Raw genomic sequence first — 20,356 nt, 5'->3', positions numbered from 1 at the left:
ACCAACGAAATAAACAATAAACCCCACCAATCAACCCCCAAACTTCGAGGGAATTTCTAGCAGAGAGCACAATCAGAAATACATTGGAATTTCACAGACCATTCTCAAACGTCCTGGAGGTTACCGAAGTCGCCAGGTTGGATGGAGCACGGTGTGTCAACTTTAGTGTATACACTTCTTAGGTATGCGAGAATTTGGGCTTGTTTGTGCGTATAGGGCTCGAAGATGGTAGAAACGTTCTGTACACACAAAACCATACTGTTGAATGATGCTTTTGAGTTTAGCAATTGCAGTTGTTACTTATAAGACGAGTGGATGATTCTTCAAGCAGGCGGATAAATAATTAAACACATGCCTCTATATGTTTCAGCTTCAGGAGAAAACAAAATCGTTCGGATATCAATTATTTATACATCTCCATGTTTATCTTCCTCTGACGACAAATTACACAAGGGACAAGACTAATCGAAACCAGGAAAAATTATTATTATTATTATTTAATGATTGGTAAGGGCAGGGGGAAAGATCCTGTGACTGCATCGCAGAATTAACACAGAACAAAAATACAGGGAGCTGCTCTCTCGTGATTATGATTTCAAGATGGGATCCTTGTTTTGTGAGAGAAAGATCTTTCGCTGCATGTTTACTGACACCATCTACGAATCAGATAGAGAAGTTACGAGGGTGCCATATTGAGTAGCTTCAGCACTAGTTTCCAGGATCCAGATTATATCAGCAGTATCTCAACACCTCCCAGCCCCTCCGCCACCAGCCTCCCCAAAGCATTCAACCTCCTTCAGCAGCTGGCGGTTAAGAAAAGCTTCCGATTATTTCTGGGAAGTAGAGCCCTGTAAGAAATCTCAGTCTTACCTGTAGAGTTGACCAAGCGATTTTCCAGCAAAATTCTTCAATCCCTCCTTGCCAGGAGTCAAAATCCTTTGTTTGACCGACTCCATTCCTGCAGGGGTGCTCGCTGGATTCTGCTCTGCTCTGGATAGGGCACTGCTACGAGCAACGATGGTTCATATTGGTTTAATCTCTTAACTTTCCCCCCTCATTAAATGGCTATCAGTGCACCTTCGGGTAGAGGGAGAGCGAGAGAAAGCGTGCGCGTGTGTGTGAGAGAGGGAGAGGCAGAGACGGCGTGCGGAGCCGGGGGGGCGAGGGCGAGGGACGCGCCTGTGTGAGGCAGCGAGCGGGGGAGCCTGACCGCTGCAGGCACCCCCGGGGCTCCCGGCAGGGCGGTCAGAAACTCTCCTCGGCCTTGCAGGGTGCCGCGGTGGCGGGCGGAGGCAGTGCCATGCCCGGCTGGGAGGGGACGGAGATCCCTTTGCGGGAGCGGTTCAGAGCAATCTCGCTGTGGCGCTGGCGGGGTCCCCGGCTGTAGAGCTGGAGGGGGAGGGGTGGGATTCGCCGCCGTAGGCAGACAGCTGCGCGGCACCCCGCGCCCCGGCGCCGCTGGCTAAATCCCGCGGACGGCGAGGAGCCCTGGCGCGGCCGCGCGGCCCCCGCCCGCCCACCCGCGCAGCGCTGCTCCCACCGCGGCCGCGCAGGTCGCGCCCCGAGGCGGCGGCGGAGGCCAGCGGCACCCTCCGGGCGCCCGTCCCTTCAGCACCGCGGACAGCGCCTCGCCCCGCCGCCGGCGCCGCGTCCCTCCAGCACCGCGGACAGCGCCGCGCCCACGCGGCGCCGCGGGGGCGGGCCGCGCTCCGCAGCCCCCGGGGAGCCGCGCCCCGGCCGCCCACCCCCGCGGGGACCGGCGCAAGCGGGGCCGCTGGGGGTCACCGCCGCCCCCCCGGGGCCGCTCACCGCCCCGGGCCGCTCCGCGGGGATTGCCGCACGTCGGGGCCAGCGTCGCTGATCTGTTTGTGCTGCTGGCGTAGAGAAAGGACATGGCCTTCGTGCAGTCAGTCACGCTTCTGGGGAAACACGGCAGCAACTGCAAATAATGCTGCTCTTGCTAAAAATAGAGAACATCTATTCTAAAGGTATATTTACCTCTATATCCCTGTTTACTCGCACAGCTTATTTTATATCATATTACGCATCCATTAGGGACTGCTTTCTCTTAAGCATTTAATATTTTCCATCTCTTTTGTGTCCTCTGCTTTCATACCTCTGGGTAGGCCAGCGTAACCTTTAGACTTGATTTGTGGTATTTACAGGTCTGGAATGAGCTGGGCATATTCTGCACATAATTATTTTCCTTTCCAGAATCTAGCAGTAAATTTCCTACTTTAATCACTCTGAAGTAGATTAAAGATGCAAAACGTAGTATCTTTAAGTCATAACCATTGCATTTCTCTTAGGTTTCATGTTAATCATAAAGTTTGTGTAGATTTGTTAATCGCAAAAAAAAATGTATAACTTGTGCTCTAAACAAATCCTTCTAAAATTATTAAGCTACTTCACCTGCCTAGTTGGTGACAAAATGTAAACAGCATATTTTAGAAGTGAAATTCCCTGATGGAAACGTCTTCGGATCTATATAAATTTTTTTTTCTGCTGTTGCCCTCTGGCGGAGGGTTAATGAAGTTTTATGGCAGCAAAGTACATTTATACAAGAAAGACCAATTATTTTAATGTTGAAATTCCCATAATGACTAATCCTTGCAGAATTTCAATATTTCCTTTCAAAGTTGTGAAAGAACTACAAAGTACAAGACTAGAAAATAGATTAAAAGCATATGTAATTGACATGTTGCTAATTAGCATCAGAACACAGAGCTGATTCCTAAATCATGGTAGGTACTGAATGTGGTTTGCAGCACCGGTTTCAGTAGAGCATCTTCACTACCACTACGCTGCTGAAAGGATTTTTCCCAGTACATGCAAAGCTGCACAGTTATATAAGCAAGTCTTCCCAATGTTTCATGGCTCCAGTGTGCCATTGCAGATGCTCAAAGGAAACCTGTATCAAGAGATTTTTCTGAGGGGAAGCAGGAACAGGAAATTTTTTAGCGGGGATAAGATGGGATTGGATTCTGCAATGCAAGCCTTTCAGGAAAGTGCCAAGCACTTTTCTGAGCTGGAATTTGAGACTGTTGTTTGCAGGGCAAGGGTGCTTTGTTTATTTGCACACTACATAGGAGTGCTGGCCCTTTTTTTAGAAAGCACAGCACTAGCATGTTTTTAATGCTATAGCCACTAAGTAGCAGCAATAGTTATTAGTAAAATCATAACATTTAATAAGTAAATGATGACTTATTTGGGAAAGATAAATAATTTATCATAACACATGAAAATTACTTTAAAGGCCAGATGAGTTATTCCTGGGTGTAGACTCTTACTAGAGAAGAATTAGTTAGTCCTTGATTGGATAAAACATACAGAATAGCAAACAACACTGGTATAGTAAAACCCTGTACTGACTAGGCTGCTACTGTAGCCATCTGAAGTAGAAATTTTATGTCTGTCACATGTTATATCCAGATATTACTGAGTCCCATCCTGATCAAGTTCAGCTGTTTTGTTTTCACATGAGGCACTAAGAGCAGTAGAACGCGAATGTCATTAGTGTTATAAAATATGCACAGACTTGTCAGCTTCTTTAACATTGTATTTCAGTTATTTAACCTTGTTAAAATAAGCTGTTTTATTTAACCTTGGTAAAATAAGCTATTTCTAGAAGAAACAGCACATAGCATCAATATATGTTATCAAAATTGTTATCAATAATTATTTCCCTAAAGCATACCTGTGACAGGCAGGCTCCTCTCACAAAAGGCCTAATTCAAACTCCAGTGAAATCAGTCTTTCCACTGGTGTCAGTGGCAGGTGAAATAGGGTATTACACAGAAAATTCTAGTCCGGTTATCATTGCTAAATGTTCACGTATTGACCAGAAGGAAAGAGATGCAATCAAAAGTCACCCAGTGAAAAACTGCAGCTCTGAAAAAGCTCTAAGAATATCTGCGGGACGATATGGTATGATGCAGGATGCTGCAGATGCCTGCAATTTTTCACATAGAGCAGAAAGCTTATTGTTTAATCCTGAAACCTTGTTATTAAATACAGTTCTCTTCACCTGGTATGGATTTCTTATTCTTTTTCTTGTGTGAAGGTTAAAGGATTGAGTCCCTACCTGCCCTTTTGTTTCTATACATAGTTCCTTTTTATGAGTTTCTAACTGACCTATTTCAACAAGTTAATTGCAAGAGATGAAGAATTACAGATGCGGTTCTCGGTTTTTCTTATTGCTATATATCTACTCTCAAAATTTTCCACAATAACCCTCAGAATAGTGTCTAAATATAATATAAACCTTTTAGAGGACTACAAAGTCAAAACAGCAATACACATTGCTCTTCTCTAAGTTTTAGTCTTGCTGAAACAAACAACCCAAAATTTTCATCAGTGATACATACCAGTGATTTAAAAATACGGATTATTTAAATTCCATTTTTGACCTTATCTTTGCTGCTGATACACTGCAGTGTGGATTTACTCTTTCCCTAGTGTCATGCATGCAAACATTATAAATGAATATGTATTTTATGACCCAATTTGAGAAATAATCATGTATGCATTACATTAAATTCATATATGGTCATACAGATAAAATCCAAGAGATTTTGTTTTCCCCATCTACTCAAAGGTGACAAAATACTGTTCTCAATGATAACAGCATCATCTTCAGAAATAAATTATGTGCTTAAAATCTTAGTTATGCCATTAAATGCATGTCTGTAATACAGAGTTGTTTGGGACTGAGCATAGCATAAACATGCCTCTGAAATTATGATCTAATTCTCCTAGTTATGGTAGCTGTCCACTGAATCTAATGGAATTGGATGTTGATTTAAGAACAAAGCAACTTTTTACCTTCTTTGGGTCTAGGGAACTGCAAAATTCCAAAGCAGTGCCAAAATAATGATCTTGCTTGTCAGGTCACCAGGAAGGAGGTTGTCTGGAAGAAGCAACAGCTTTGTGAACTATTCTTCAGTGAAGTATCTATTGAAAATAAGTCTTCAATATTTCAAAAAAAGTATTCACATAAAATCTTGTGCCAAGCCCTTGAGTGAAGAGGCAGAAAAGGGGGACAAAAAGATCATTTTAAACCAGGAGTTTCCTCATTCTCCCTGAAAGTTTCTGTGGTCACTCCCTAGAACAACTTAGGTGGGCTTTTGTTTTATCATTCAGGGTCATGGTGATTCACAGCAACAACTGAACAGGTCTCCTAAAAAATTACACAGCTGAGCAATTTGAGGATTTAGATATAGTGTCCATGCGTTGACACATTAAAGACGTGTCTATGCCGAGTCCTGCGTTCCAACTTGTAAAGATTCCCAAACCCCAGCTAAAACTATACAAAGCTGGGTTATCAATACTTTATAGATGATTTTGCCTTTTGGAGGTATAACCAACAGTGGCTAAACACATGTTTTACAAAATGTCCTTGTTCTTTTTTGTAAAATATAACTCCAGACCCAGATTGTGTGCACTGTGTCGTTATTACGTCCTGTTGAGAAGTCCGTTACACAGTGCTGTTGAAGGGAGCAGCTGTAATGTGCAGTAATGCTAGAAGTTCACAGAATTTCTTTCTCTTTCTTCCTGATCTGTGTTGCTTACATCTTGAATGATATTTTAACTTCCTGAACTGTGGGCTGGTTTGGTAATTTATACACTACAAAACAAACATGGCAGAAGCTGAGGTGTTGGATCAGATCTTGGTTCTGTATCTCTACAACGGTGTGAAGATTCTTGATCTTTCTCATTTTGTGTCCCAAAGAGAACAGGCTTGAGCTGAAACATGCTAAAGAATGCATGTGTCTGTGCAGAACATAGACATGGAAGGTCACTTTTAACCAGCTCATGTTTCTTGGGAATAGAAATCTGGAGCTTTGGGCCAAGATCACAGGGACAAATAGAAAAACCTAGCTGGAAGCTGGCTGCATATGCAACATAAACTATGTGGATTTTGTCAAGCAAAGCTGTGTAGCTTTTCCACTGCCTCAGCTAAGTGTGATATACGACACTTAGAGCTTGTAAATTGGGCACCTGCCTTTCAGATGCCCCCATTCAGTTGCTAGAACATTATTATATTGCTTTGCCAATAGCCTAATAAGCACAAGAAATGATACGTAATAGAGGAGAGAAGTCACACACTAGTTTGTCAGGGTGATTTCTAGTTCTAAGCTGAACAGGAGGCAATTTGCCCAGAAACCTCTGCACTAACACAGATGATTAAATACTCTAATGACTGGCTACAAACTCCAGTATTCGGAAAGCAGCTATTGCTTTCTGTGATGGTAACGATGGCCATTTAAAAAAATAAAAAGGAAAAACCATAAAAGCATCTGAAAGCTGAACTTTTGGGTGTTAAAGAATACCTTGTTTTTAAGCATATCCATTCATGGTATTAACTCTAATGGCAATGCATATTTTCAGATAATCCACGGTGTGTTTGGCTTGCGTAGCAGGGCAGGTTCCTTATCCTGTTGAAGCTGCTGCTTCAGCCCTCTGGTGGTTACAGCCATTAAGGCGCTGGCAGTGCAGTCCACTTCTCTGGTCTACTAGCACATAAATCCAGCGGATTTCACTGCGAGAAACCCAAACTAATCAACCACTAGGTGATTTGCAGTTACCATATATGGAAATTTATGGTAAATAAATGGCTGGAAATTTTCCCATTACATTACATAAAGATTTATTTATTTCCTCTGTCCTCTCTTTCCTGTCTAAAATCTAACTTGGTTTTAGCATTAGCAACTAGATTAAAAAAAAAAAAAGGTAATAAAAATCCACCCAATGGCAAATGCCTTTTAAATTACAAAAGCAATGATATTAGTATTAAAAATCTTTTTTTTTTTCTTTTTTTTTTTTTGGTATATCTCTAAAGAAATTTGACAGCATTGAATAAATTAATCTTAAAAGTAGATGGAGATGCTTATCCTCCTACCAGATATTACAGGAACATCTGTTCCATTGAATTCCTATACTGCTCCATAGTTAAATGCAAAAGATCCCAAAGGACTTCAAGCCATCTGTCATGTTACACAGACAGAAATGCACCTACCTCTGGGGCTGAGCCAGAGTAACCGTTCTCTTAGTACACAAGAAAGCTACACAACACTTGGTGAGTGGGATGCAATTACCCACAATGAAATTTAGCCAAGGACTGCAGCATATTATCCTATCTTTCATTAATGTGTTGGTTAATGACCTTTTATATCATCATTAATCTATCAGTATTTTATTGTTCCATTATGTCCATCACTGGATTGTTTAACAGCTTAGGCAAGGCATTTATGCAAGAGTCAGTTTGGTCTTAGTGATAGGTCTCTTTTCACTGTGTGGAAAGCCTGGAGGGAAATGTACACACTGGAGTATTATGGTGCCTTTTTGTTGCCAGAATTAGAAAATCAGAACCAGATTTTCCAAGGCTGCAGTAGTCCTTTCTTTTCTGTTGACTTGTCTTTTAACATTATTTTAAAATGTATTAAGAGAAGTTTGGAGAGGAGTTCTGTTGATTGAGACCACAGGTCACACTGATTTGAACAGGGCTTAAATCTATTGTAGGCATTCATTTGCTAGAACTGTTAAAGAGATACCAAAAGATACCATTCGATCAGAAAACTATTCCTGGTGGGGAAAAACAACGTAATACAACTCACAATAGATATTTGGAACATAGTTGTGCTTAGTACAACAGGGAACTGATACCTGAGTTTGTGGGCAGACTCGTGGACTACGATGTTGGGTCTGGGATTGATACCACAGCCTGAATTTGTCACTCAGGTTTTCCGTGACTCTTTTTTTGTTATGAAAAAGAGAATAATTCTTCCTTAGGACAAATATTGGTTTGTCAATAGACTAAATTAAACCAAAATCCATAAAATGCTTTGTAGGACGAATGCATGGAGATTCTATTACATGTAAAGTGGTTTCTCTAGGGAGAAACACATACATAAAACTCTAGTAATCTATACCCACCAAGTGTATTTTGCTGGTGATACAGCCAGCCAGCATATTTTGCCTTCAACACTAGACCCTGCCAGAACAGGTTCCAGGACACTTGCGTATTTTCAACTGCTAAATCACAGCCTTTCTGTGTAGAAGGATACTGAGACAGCGTGTACAAGTGTAGTAAACAAAAAAAAAAAAAAAAAAAAAAAAGGGAAGCATGTTTCTTTAGTTGGTGTTTGGGGTTAATGAAATCTGCAGGAAATTATTCTCATGCCTTCCATGTTTTCCATGAGAACCATGTTTCTCACTGAGGAAGGCTTCCATTCATCCCATATTTCCTTCTTTAGTTTTATTTCTTGACAAGCTGACAACCATCACATGAGTTTGAGACTGAATGTAATCACATTTCCTCTCTTACATTTCCTTAGAATCAGCCTAACAGAATTGTCTCCAGTCTGCATCCAAAATAGGAAAATGAGTCTGGGGTGGTGGTGTGTCTTACATCATATGTTTGCATCTGCATCGAATAACAGTAATCCAAGCTAGCAATGTCAGCATATCCTCAAATGACTAGTATTTTAATCAAAAGAGCCCTTCATTTTATTTATAATATAAACCTAAATATTGTTTGTTCTATGAGCATCAGAATGAATGCTTCTGTCTCCCTGAGGCTTCTTGTCTTCAGTAATTCTAGTTTTCTGCTCCTCTCTCCTCACACCAGGCACTGGTCAGAATCTATGAGAACACCAGCTTTCCCCTGTGCGTTCCCTAATGATTTTCTGTCAGTGTCCTTAGTTCCTATCAAGTCATCAGCATGCCTTTTCCTGCTCCCTTATCATGTCTCTTATTTTTCTTTACAAAACTGCTTTTAGTAAACTATTTTTCTGAAAATTGTAGGGAACTCTTAATTCTAGCATTTTTACATTTCTGGCAGATTTGACTGAAATGGGTTCAAAAGTGATTATGAAGGGTGACATACACAAAAAACCCAACCCAACCCAACCCAAACCAAAAAAAAAAACAAAACCCCAAAAGTGTGAGTCTCATTTCCTTAGAAAACTACACTGAAACGTTAAATGCTGTTGATTTTGTTGATCTCATGTTTCATTAATAATGGAAGTTATCTTTGATACTTATCTATTGAGAAACAATTTCTCTGCTTTCCATAAACCACAAAGGTCTTACCTCTTTTATACAATAAATACTTACAATAAATACTTACAGGTGCTAGATATCTTCTTTGGAGAACATGTCCATGGGTTTAAAGGCAGAAAAGTCCAAATGTTCTTTTTCTTACCACAAGATACAAAGGAAAACCAAAGACTGTAAAAGGTTTTGAGGGAATAAGATGTTCCTTCTCTCCCGGAAACATTAGAGCAGCACATAATTCAAGATGAGAGGAAAATCTCTTCTTTATTTTAGGGCACTGCTAATGAGCTCAATGGTGATTACATTGTGTTCCACAGGGCAGGGGGGAAGATTGGGGTAGGACATAGCTAGCTTTAGCCCAAAGCACTTGACCCATCCATTTCAAAACATCTGTGATCTCTTAATGTAACTAAAAATACCAAGTTGTCAATTCAGATCCCTTTTCTAAATGTCACAGGGAACACCTTCAAGCTTAGGCTTCATGTGCATTTCATTTTGTAATCCGATGATTAATGTAAGTATTTTGTATCTATTTTTTCTTATTGTTTGCTATAAATAAATCATCCCACATCTGGTGGATTAACTACTTGATTCCTCTAGATGCAGGTGTGTCTCCAAGTGCGCTGTGTAATGCCATGGGGTGATACTAGCTTTGACAGCTATGCTGCATTGGCACTGCTCGGGCATGGTTAGGCTCTACAGGCACAAAGTGAAATGGGTAGTGTTTCTGGACCCTTATTTAGCACCTGAATTTTATATATAGATATACCAGATTAAGGACAGGCAGATCCACACGTTTAAGTGCAGAGTTCTGACTCACTTCCCGGTCTGTCCTTCCCCGTCTTTCCCAGGTTCCTCTGGATATAGTTAGCTGTAAGTTCAAATGTTTCAAGGAATGCCTCTGACTTACTCAGTTCCATCTGGACCAAACTGACCCCACTGACTTTTGTGTGACTCAGTCTCTGTGTGACCAGTTCTGATGTCTTTAGCTCTTCCAGGATTTCTCCTTCAGGAGTAATGAATTTTAATTACATATTTAGTGGTCTATTTACAAGACTTGGAAGTTCAAACAGTTCAAAAGACTTATGCTGAATCTTCAGCTCTTACCAGGCTCAGGGGTTCCTTGTCTGTCTCTTAAGTTGGCGTCTTCATTGTAAAAGCCAGGACAAACTTTTCTGTCTTTTGGGTTTCAGCCCAACAGCCCCCAGCTTAACAGTTGACATCTACTGGGCCTTCACCATGGATTTCACTGTATTATGTCTGATTATTACAAATCATTCTGTAATTGAGGCACCTTCCGGCTCCCCTTGTGCCAAAGATTTTCTGTTTCCCTTTTCTATCTAAAGGGCACTACTTCATGGGCACTTCTTAACTGGCTTTATTGCCCTCCCTCTCCCTCCCAGCTGGAGAAATGATCAGTATTACCATTAGTTCTATTTCTGTATGCTGTGGTGTATGATCCATGAATCCCACTCTGTTTGCCAAAGCCACGCACTAAAGTGTAGATAGAAGGTCTTATAAGGCAATGCTACTTATTCTCCTTTTTAGTGCTGCAGAAGCTTCTCACACCATTAGAAAAATAACAACTTAAAAGAGGAAAAAGACAAATGTCAATGTCCTTGCTTGGGCTGTATTCCTACCTAACTGAGCAAGAGGCACGTCTCTGCAGAATAACAAGAAAGGAATTAGCGATTTGGTCTTCTGTACGGAACTAACTTTAATGTGCACATCCCATTTTACCAGCGGTCTGTCTTAGCTGAGAACCCTTCCACACACAGCTTCACATCCTCTGTGCTTTCCTTTCAGAATTGATGCCAGTTCCTCAAAAATCATCTTACAATTTGGTTGTTCTAAAGCCCTGTTGAGGAACAGGTATTTCTTAGATACGAAGCCTGCTTTATCCCTGGAACATATGCATTATGCTACAGCCAAGCAAAGATCAAGACTGAGATGTGTATAAATACGTAAGAAAAGGTAGGTTACAAGCACGGTTCTATTGCTATTTGCCAGATGTCCTGAGATCACACCCTGGGGGCTGCAGCTGGGTAATTAATTTCTGCAACACATAACTTGTTAAATTTAGTTGTTTGTTTTCTTGTTCTCTCTCACTTAATATTTTCTTACAGTTCCAAACTGTAGTTCTTACTTTATATACAATTCCAGTAAAATCACTGGGGCTATTTCCAGAACAAAGGATCTAAGTTTTCTTACAAGGATCTGAATCGTGGCATAAATTTTCTGTGCCGATCATTTTTTTCCCCTTATCATCATAGGCTGACTTTTAACTCAATAAGGAAGGTACTAGTTGCACCTACTTTAGTTGTGGTTTATTTTATTTTAGAGTGGTCCGTGTGTCCAGTAAGTGGTCTGAGATTGCCAATTCATTCACCCCTATCATGTTGTCATAGATTCATTTTTTTCTGGATGTCTTCTGCTTTCTGAAGGGCTGACCACAGCACAACCATTACGAAGGCTAGCTTCTTTGGCCTTTGGAACAACAACGTTCACAGTTTTTTTTTAATTTCTGTTAGGAATAATCATATAATAATCAAAGGTCTGAAGTAACTACATATCCCAAAACTGAATGGCTGGAAAGCAAGTCATCCTTAAAATCCATTCTGTCAGTCTCATCTTCTTCACTTCCAAATTCTCCTTTACTACGAGGCCCCCACGGCTTATGGAAACACCTTTCCCTGGAGGTAGCTTATCTTCACGAAATATCTCCACTGAATCCATGAGGTCAGTCAGTCTCGTATTACTGAGTCACTCTTGGTGAATTGAGTTGGTCTTCTGCTTTCGCAGACAAATTTATTTGGCAGGCTGCCAATTTCTTTCCGTTTATGACAAGAATATTAATCACTCTCTGAACGGTGCATGCTCCATCATCAGTGCACATCATAAATCATTGAGAGGTACTTTTGCATCTGGTTAACATTACACCTAAGGGCTTCGTGCAGCGCACGCTTTCCTGGTCTACATGGGCATCTTTCCTTTACTCATTTCTTCTACCTTTAGTGTTCTCCAAAAGGCTTCATAAATCAATTGCTTGTCTTTCAAAAGCTGCCCCATATTCTCCAGCACTTCTAATAGACTTCAAAATGATCCTCATTAATCCTTCTTCACTAAGAGGATGGGTGACCAACCATACAGCCTGACGGAGATGGAAAAATATGACCAGTGAGGGAAAGAGAGAACAGGATTCTCTCCTAAGTCCGTGTGGGGCACAGGGGAGGTCAGACAGTATAAAAAACAGCCCAAGTTTCTCTACTTGAACTTGGTCTCAAGGAGTAGGACTTTAAATACAGTAGGACTTTCTCACGAGAACTAGCATATTTTGCAGGAAATCTCACAACAATTCATGTTCTGGAATTACTTTCCCATACCACAGGCAGGTTATCAGCCTGAAAGCAGACCACAGCCAGGCCTTTCGTGGTGGGTGGATGGGGTTTCTGTTTCACATATATTTCTTTTTTCCAAAATATTCTACGCCTCATCTGCCCATGCCTCAACTACCCCATTCCCTCCAGTAGGGTAACAAGGAGTTTATGGATCCAGTGGTTCCCAGTGTTTGAATTAATGTCTCTTTATCAGCAGAAGTGGGATGGCAAATGTACGGGACAGCTGAATCACCTTCTCCAAGTTTTTTCTTAATTTCATCCTCATTATTTTACAAAAGGTTAGAGGGACTCAAATAGGAAAAGATCACCTTCATAATTAAAATAATTAAAAACAGTTGATCATGTTGCTAAACATTTGGGCCCAGTTCCGATACTCTTTTAACAAATACTTGACCAGAGTGTAACTTCTTCATTTTTTTCTGCTAGCAGCTGCTGCAAGAGAAATCGGGCTCAGAAGTTCTCTGCTCTCTGTGCATCAGGAGGGAGGGCTGAGTAAACTGAGCATGTGCAAGAACTGTTTTCTTCTTGATTACATTCAAATACCTGATACTTGTCAGGATTTTTACTGATTAATTACCCTGAGATTAGTTCTTCAGCTAATATGAGTAGGCTACTAATCATATATGTAATCTGTCTGATATTATGGCCACATGACAACCCACGCATGCAAGTTGCTGAAATGCGATGTGGATGGGGGAACTGGTAACTCAGTCTTGCAGAACAAGCCGGAAGATCGAGAATCTCAAGAAGCAGAAAACTTTTTGCCTTTGATGATAACAAAAAATAACAAGGACTCCTGTTCTTAATATTTTAAAATATTCCCAAGAGCATACTTAACAACCATTTAGAAAATTCTGCATGATTTAAAGCTTTTTCAGATTAAAAACTGTCCACATAGAAGTTTGTTTTTCATGAAAAATGCTAGTTTAGAAACACTGGGTTAGCAACCAGGAAATAAAATCAAGGGAATAGTTTCATTTGCCAAAAATATGGGGTCAAAATGTGATAAGTCTTTTCACTGGTGTTCTTAATAGTACATGGGATGTATTAAAGCAACAGAAGAAATAAAGGAACATACCTTGATGGAGAGATCAGTTGTGAGTCTTCAAAAGAAAATTTCAAAAGCATAATTTTAGTCAGGGTTTTAGTTTTTCTGCTATCTCAGTTCATTGCCTACATCGCTTCATGCAAAATCACTGAATATTCAGGGTTGGAGATAGACAGTTGTGGTGCCTAAAGCCATTTCACATGATCCCTCAAGCTGCCCAAATAAATAGGAATATAGCATGAGTGTGTCAGTATATTTTCTACATATATGGTGTAATCCCATTTTAGGAAGTCGCTGGACCTTTGCTATTGGTTACAATGGCATAAAAATTCCAAAATTCACAAAAAATTCCTTTCTTCAGCTAATACTGTGGGAGGCTGGAGTTATACTGGTTATACAGATGCCCTCTGCTGCTGACTTCTTGGAATTGTCTGTTACAAAATGAAGAGGCTACCCTGAGAGCAACCTGTTCTCAAAAATCCCCACCAGCTAAGAAGCAGAAGAAAGAACTGATGCAAGTACTTAGGCTGCATGCCGCTGTCTTCAGAAGTATCCACCCACCTACCGGGCCTCCTGGCAGTGGGCCACCAGGATCTCAAAAAGACGCCAGTTTTTCTTCACAGGGGTTAAGGAAAACAAAGGCAGGCAATAACAATCAGAGTGGAATACCTAAATTTGGTGATTGTATTCCTCTTAAGAAAAGGGAAGGAGGGCATCCTTCTGGTGCTGCTGTTAACCTCAGCAAATACCAGCGAAGGCCGGTAAGCAGCCAGAAACTACACTGCTCAAGGAAAGGGGGCAGGCTGAGTGAAGCTGAACACTACACAGAGGCAACAAATAGTTGCAAAACACGTCTGAGCACTGACAACAGGCAACTGGCACACTGGTCAGGGTAGTCACTGTCCGTACAGGGAGACAAATCAGAACCCACCACTGTTTAACACCCTCAAGGATTTAATTGAATGCATCAGGGCCAAATAGCAATCCATGCTCCAACATGTGACAGAATAGATGTTACTGTAGTAGCAAACATGGTGACTGTCCGGGTTATGCACACAAAACATCTCAAAAGATACAGTGCAGCTGGCTCAGAAGGTAGTCAGAGAGGGAAGGGTTGGGAGCAACATGGTTTCAGGTAAAACCAGGCTGCGAAGGAAAATCATGCTCTCCAAGTCCAGCATCTCCCCCTGAAGATGAAAATCCATATAACAGAGATGTTCACTCAGCCTCACGGGTGGGATGTAGAAAACGTCCTTGGAAGGAGAGTCTTGTGAACAGTGTCCAAGATGGCATCTGCATTTCCACAAAAATCTGTCTCCGTTTTCTATCCAAAGGCAGAGACATAAAGCACGATGCTTCCACTTTACGTGAGAGACATCTCCTCTCTGGGCTACAGTTCACATGAACATCTTGTGAGTGCTTATATCATTATTGCCAGTACAGAGAAGACATTTATGTGGAACTGTCTTCATTTTTTAGGTGTTTGACATTTTACTGACCAATCACTATGGTCTGATTAAAGGCGTTAAAATTGACAGAGAAATTCCTACCTACTGCTTTGGATTGGCCCTATCAGAACACCTCAAGGCCCAGATGCTGTTCCAGCATGCTTTAAAAATGCAAGGAACATACTCTTCAAAGACAGTGATCCCTTATCACTGGCTTCTCTTATGCTAAATAATATCAACCTTCTGCAGGACAGAGGTTTGATTATAAAGTTTCAGGATGACTGAGAACTCTGTGCCAAACACATGCCAAAAACTGGCATTTATTGCAGAATGAAGAAACTCGCCAAGGTAGCCTTATAGGAAGTCATAACTGTTCTCTCCAGAAAAGAAACTGAAGTTACCTTGGCTAGCATTCGCCCCATCCTCAGCAAACATCCCGAGCTCTTTGGAAAAGAGCTTGCTCCTGTGACCGCCTTTGTGCCCAGGAATGAGTCAGGTCCCTGCAACGACAGATGCGGGGATAAATCACTGCCGAGCAGTGCGTGCGCAGGAGGAGGGGAGGCTGTGCTGTGCACAGGGAGGTGTCTGGTTATGCTGGATCGACATTTGAAGCAGGGTTGAAAGCGAAGCAAATGCTCCAAATGATTTCTTTGCATTTAATTTTTTCCAGGTGCAAAAGCAGAGGAAAGCCCGCTTTTTCCTTCCCCACAGAATCAACCTCTTGGATGGCCCATTTCAGTTCCTGTATTAACTGCTAATAAAATTGGCTCCTCTCTCCTAGGCAGGGGAGACTTGCTGACAGACTAGCATTTACATTTAAAGGCTTCTTCTACAGATCTGAGTATTAGCAAGTCTCTATAGCAGTTTCTCTGCATGGTCTGGCTTCAGGCCTGTCTGGTGCCTCAGTTTTTCTATCTTCTCTGGTTCGTGAGCCCTTACACTCCCATTTATTCACCCATCTCCCTTTTGAAGATAGTCATTAGAAAGGACTTCATAGGTCCTGGCTAAATGCCGCTCCCTCCACATACTCAGCAGGTAACTCTAGCACTTTGAACTTACAGTGTAAGTACAAAGCAGGTTTCTTTCTTGCTTTGATTTCCTCTACCCATGTCACCTCCTTCAGCGTTAATCACAGTAGTGACCACATTAACTAGGTCATCACCCTTGTACCAATTGCAGAAAGCACACTTCCATCTGATAAAAAAGTTGGATGTCTGTTGGTACATGGTGACTCAGCACATTGCGGCACCTAATTAAAACACGACTCATTGTGACAGGCTGGTTGTAGCCACAGTCACTTGCTATTTTCACATGAGTGCACAGCAACAATAATATAATGAAAAAGCATTGAGCCACGTATTGCTTACCATAAAACACACAGGATCTTGTTGTTCCCTTACTCAAAACATGAGATTTTTTTACATAGAAATTTGGAGAAAAATCCCTTCATGATGATGTATCAGACTGTCCTATATATATATAAAAAAAATAATAGGTAGAGTGCTGGGATGTTTTATCTTTTCCCAAGGAAACACCCCTGGCACACCCCACAGCATCACATCTCCTTGTTTCTCTGGCCTGAACTTCCACACACCAGCTTCAGTGGAGCTAAGTGGCAGGAACCATCACTGACAGAGCACCCTGAGTTCTTGGCTGAGACTGGAGGAATAATTCTTGAAATGTTCATGCAGTGTGGCATCAACACAAATATCCTTCTTCCCAGCACAATGCTCTGTTGGCTGTCATGTGCCCCTTCACACTCTGCAGCGTCTTGGGAGGATGTTCGGGAGGCAAATGAGTCTCACTTAGAGCTGAGAAACTGAAACCCATGCAAGGCAGCCACTGTTCCCACAGGAGTGGAAGTGTGACCTGGCACCTAGGATTGGGTGTTTGGTACTACTGCCACGTTACCTCCTGCACTGCTTCTGAGCAAGCCAAAAAACCTGTCATGGCACAGAGGCAATCCTATGTGAAAGGGGAAAGCAAGGGAATCCTTCCTGACTGCAATGCACTTAGAGCAGCATAAAGTCCAGACATCTGCACGGAAATTTCCCAGCCCACCTATTCCAGCTGGTTTTTTTGGGTTTTTTTTACCCGGTTCTTTGTTACAGAAATGCTGAAGTCTTGGCCCCAACTGAAATTATCAGTACAGTTTCCATCAATAGAGACGGAGCCAGGATTTTGTCTGAATAATACAGATACCACAACCAGAAAACAGGCTTAGCTGTAGCAATAGTGTTTGCTGACACTCTACCAGCGGGCTAATGTCAACAGAAAAGTTTATTTAAGAGAATCTAATAGTAAAACTGGCTGTTATGATGAGGTTGTAACATGGCAGAGAATCCAGCTATCAGTTTCCCCTGCTAAAACCTTCTGTCTGGACTATTTTTATTCCTTTTTGAAAACTGATTAAAAGAGCCAGTAAGCATGCAGAGCGTGCTTCTTGAACACTGGCTTCTTAATTTGTTGCACCGAGCACTAGCCAAGAATAATTAGTGAAAGTCATCAGCATAGGAGACACACGGAACTAGAGGCCCTCCGAGACAGAACTTCTCCACCGAGGCTTTTCACTGCCGAGGAGGGTACGGTTCAGATGTGCTAGCAACATCAAGCATTTCAAACCTACTGTGGTATGGAAGGGACAACATACCAGAAAGGCTCATTTATTTCATACCTCTTGACTACAGAAGTAGTTGTGATGTTCCCTACATCTTTCAGTACCAAAACTGAAATGCTGAATAGTGCTGGATGTTTGGAACACCCAAGGTCAAAGCTAAGTCAGTCAGTAATTTAAATACAAATGTGGTTCTGACTAGCTAACAGCACCCGTTTGCTGAGGAGTTGAAAAAAAGAATTCAGAAGCATCATACCCTAACTACATGTTTCAGACTGACTCATTTCTGACTGAGAAAGCATAGTCACAAATTATTGCACAGGAATGTGCATATGTGCCTTCCAAAAATTGATATGGCTGCTGAATTTCACATCCTACTCATCCCCCAGCAGATTTCTCAGTATGCGTACTTACATAAAAAAACCCTTCCTGAGCTGCATCTGAATGATGTAAGTGCTGGGTAGAGACAACTGATTATTTAAAACCAGAACAAGATTTAATTTAGCTATTCCTTTTTAAGGACACCAAGACTATGCCGCAGAGTTGTTGTGACCACCCTGCGCCCGCAGGAAGACAGACAAGAAATAGTAGCTGTGGCTTAATGAGGTTACAACGGAATTTAAACGTTGTGGAAATTATTTTGTTACCGTTCCCACAGTAACGATCACCATCTTACCTCTTTCCATCTGTTTAGGGAAGGAAGGATTATCATGTCTAAATGAGCCCTTTGCGAGGGCTGCCTTGGCCCACTCTTGGTACAGTTCTTTGCCACACCAGCCATGAGGAACCCCAACCCCATCCCGTGTCTCGCAGCTGTGTGTTGCTCTAAACCTTCCAGTTAGAAGCCGGGCTCTCAGATTGCAGGAGCTGCCATTCGTACAGTCATGCTGACCTCAATGTATTTTCAGTGCCACATTTAAGGTGTTTTCAGAAACACTGGTTTTCTTTTCATTTTGAACATTTTGAGAAACATTAGACAAGATTTGTTACAGAGCCCACACTTGCAAAACAGACATGAAATGTGCAGACTTCAGATGTTGGGATATAATTTCTTCCACATCTTGCTATTCTTTTCCACTGATCTACCAGGGAAGGGGGTAAATACTTTTCTGCTCCTGTAAGTCAATGTATTTTACACCAGTTTGATTGAGATGTCCAGGTTCAAAACATTTCTTCTATTTCAGTGCTCCCTACAGTTCTTTGCATAGAGTGAACACAGATTTATTTTTAGAAAGACCCTTTCAGCTGGGTAGATGAAGACACTGAGAAAATCAGATGCCTTACCTATTTTTCCTATTTTTACCAGCCAAATCTTGGTGCACCTCTTCATTTACTGCAGAAGATAAATGAGTTAAGAGTTCCGAAGGGTAGCTACAATTTCTGTTCACGGGGAATGCCAAGTGTGTTCCCAGATTTGTGAATGTCTCACAAGCGATCATGCTACTTGTAAAACTTACTTGGCTTTGGATGAAGTTGTAACCCCAAATAAACTTTATTATCATTTACCCCAGGCCTCAGTGGCAGAAAGGTTTAAACTCCAAGAGCAAAGCTTGAATGCACCTGAATGCTTTCGTAATACATAAATATGCCCTATATCCTGCATAGCAACAGCACCTTCCTTTGCCTTCCTCCCCCTCTCCTCCCTTTTCTCACTTTCCTTTTGTACCACTTTCTTCTCCGGTTTTCTTAATGCTTCATTCCTCCTTTTGATACCTAAGTAAGGTATCTCACCTCAGTAACCAGCACAGTGGTAGTAGCATTAATACATAATTTACATAATTACACCTTGCTTGTTTTGGTCTTTTTTTTTTTTTTTCATATAGACACGATCTTTTTAATCATATCATATGTTTCTTTAATTTGGTTACTGCTATTGCATCTCTTAATTTATCATTTCAAAGTTACAAAAGAAATGACCTACCAAGTCTAGCAGGTGATCCTGTTCCCAGAGAAGTTCTAACACAATGTAACAGGAGAGGTAACATGTGCTGATGCTGTCAATTGAGAACAAGTCATAAACTTGAATCCAGATTCTCTGTGATTTAATTCAAAGCCCTGCACTGGTGCCAATACTGAGTTTTAAGAAAGATTAAAATATGCAAAGCTATCTACAAACAGTAAGACTTCACCGGTCCCTCGGAAAAGCTTTAGCTCTGCCATATTTTCCAATGCATGCGCTCAACGCTATTTGAGTGTACATGTGAACCACTCGCGCTGCGTGTGAAAACTGCGTGTGTGACTGACTGAGAACTTGAGAAGTCACCTCAGGCCCTGGCATCGCAAGAATGAAAACTGTATCCCGAGAACGAAGAGAAAAGCTGCCTGGCTGGAAATGAATGTGTGTTAATATCCTGTTTGCACCGTACGGAAAGGAAGGTGAAAGTCCTGGGTCTGTTACACTGAACTGTGGTCTTCTAACATAAGGAATCTGCAAAGTTCAGTTCCCTCATAGGCTCTCACACACCTGTGCCATCTCGCTCCATGTGTGCTGCCTACAGCACATCCAGAGCTCAGTACAGGTTTTCCTTGGTAATTTATTCTTAAGAAAATGCAGGAAGACAGAAGAGACAGTCACACTGTGATTATCAAGTGGAAGACGGCAGTCAGATTGAGGCTTTCTTCAATAATCTGAATAAGAAACCTGTAAAGTTACAATTGGAGGAAACATACATACAACATCCAAATATCCTGCTGTAGGAATAATTTTCTCCATGAGACTCTGGGCATTTAACTTCTAATACTTCAGCTCCTCTCTGAATTCTTGAGATTTCAAAAGCAAGTTGACAACACA

At 41.5% G+C, this 20,356-nt stretch overlaps 1 protein-coding gene across 1 annotated transcript in view; it reads right to left on the bottom strand.

Annotated features, from left to right (window-relative positions):
• SLC17A6 (solute carrier family 17 member 6) overlaps nucleotides 1-1,687 on the bottom strand; it is a 33,494-nt gene extending 31,807 nt beyond the window's left edge. The window contains exon 1 of the mRNA XM_056355046.1: nucleotides 871-1,687. Within this exon, the coding sequence (XP_056211021.1) occupies nucleotides 871-956 (86 nt within the window). The 5' untranslated portion in view covers nucleotides 957-1,687. The remainder of the gene's footprint in view (nucleotides 1-870) is intronic.
• Between the last annotated feature and the right edge of the window lie 18,669 nt (nucleotides 1,688-20,356).

The sequence above is a fragment of the Falco biarmicus genome, chromosome 10 (assembly GCF_023638135.1).
Source record: "Falco biarmicus isolate bFalBia1 chromosome 10, bFalBia1.pri, whole genome shotgun sequence".
In the NCBI taxonomy this organism is placed as follows: domain Eukaryota; kingdom Metazoa; phylum Chordata; class Aves; order Falconiformes; family Falconidae; genus Falco; species Falco biarmicus.
The sequence above is the reverse complement of the archived record's forward strand: the minus strand, read 5'-3'. Positions and strand labels throughout refer to the sequence as shown.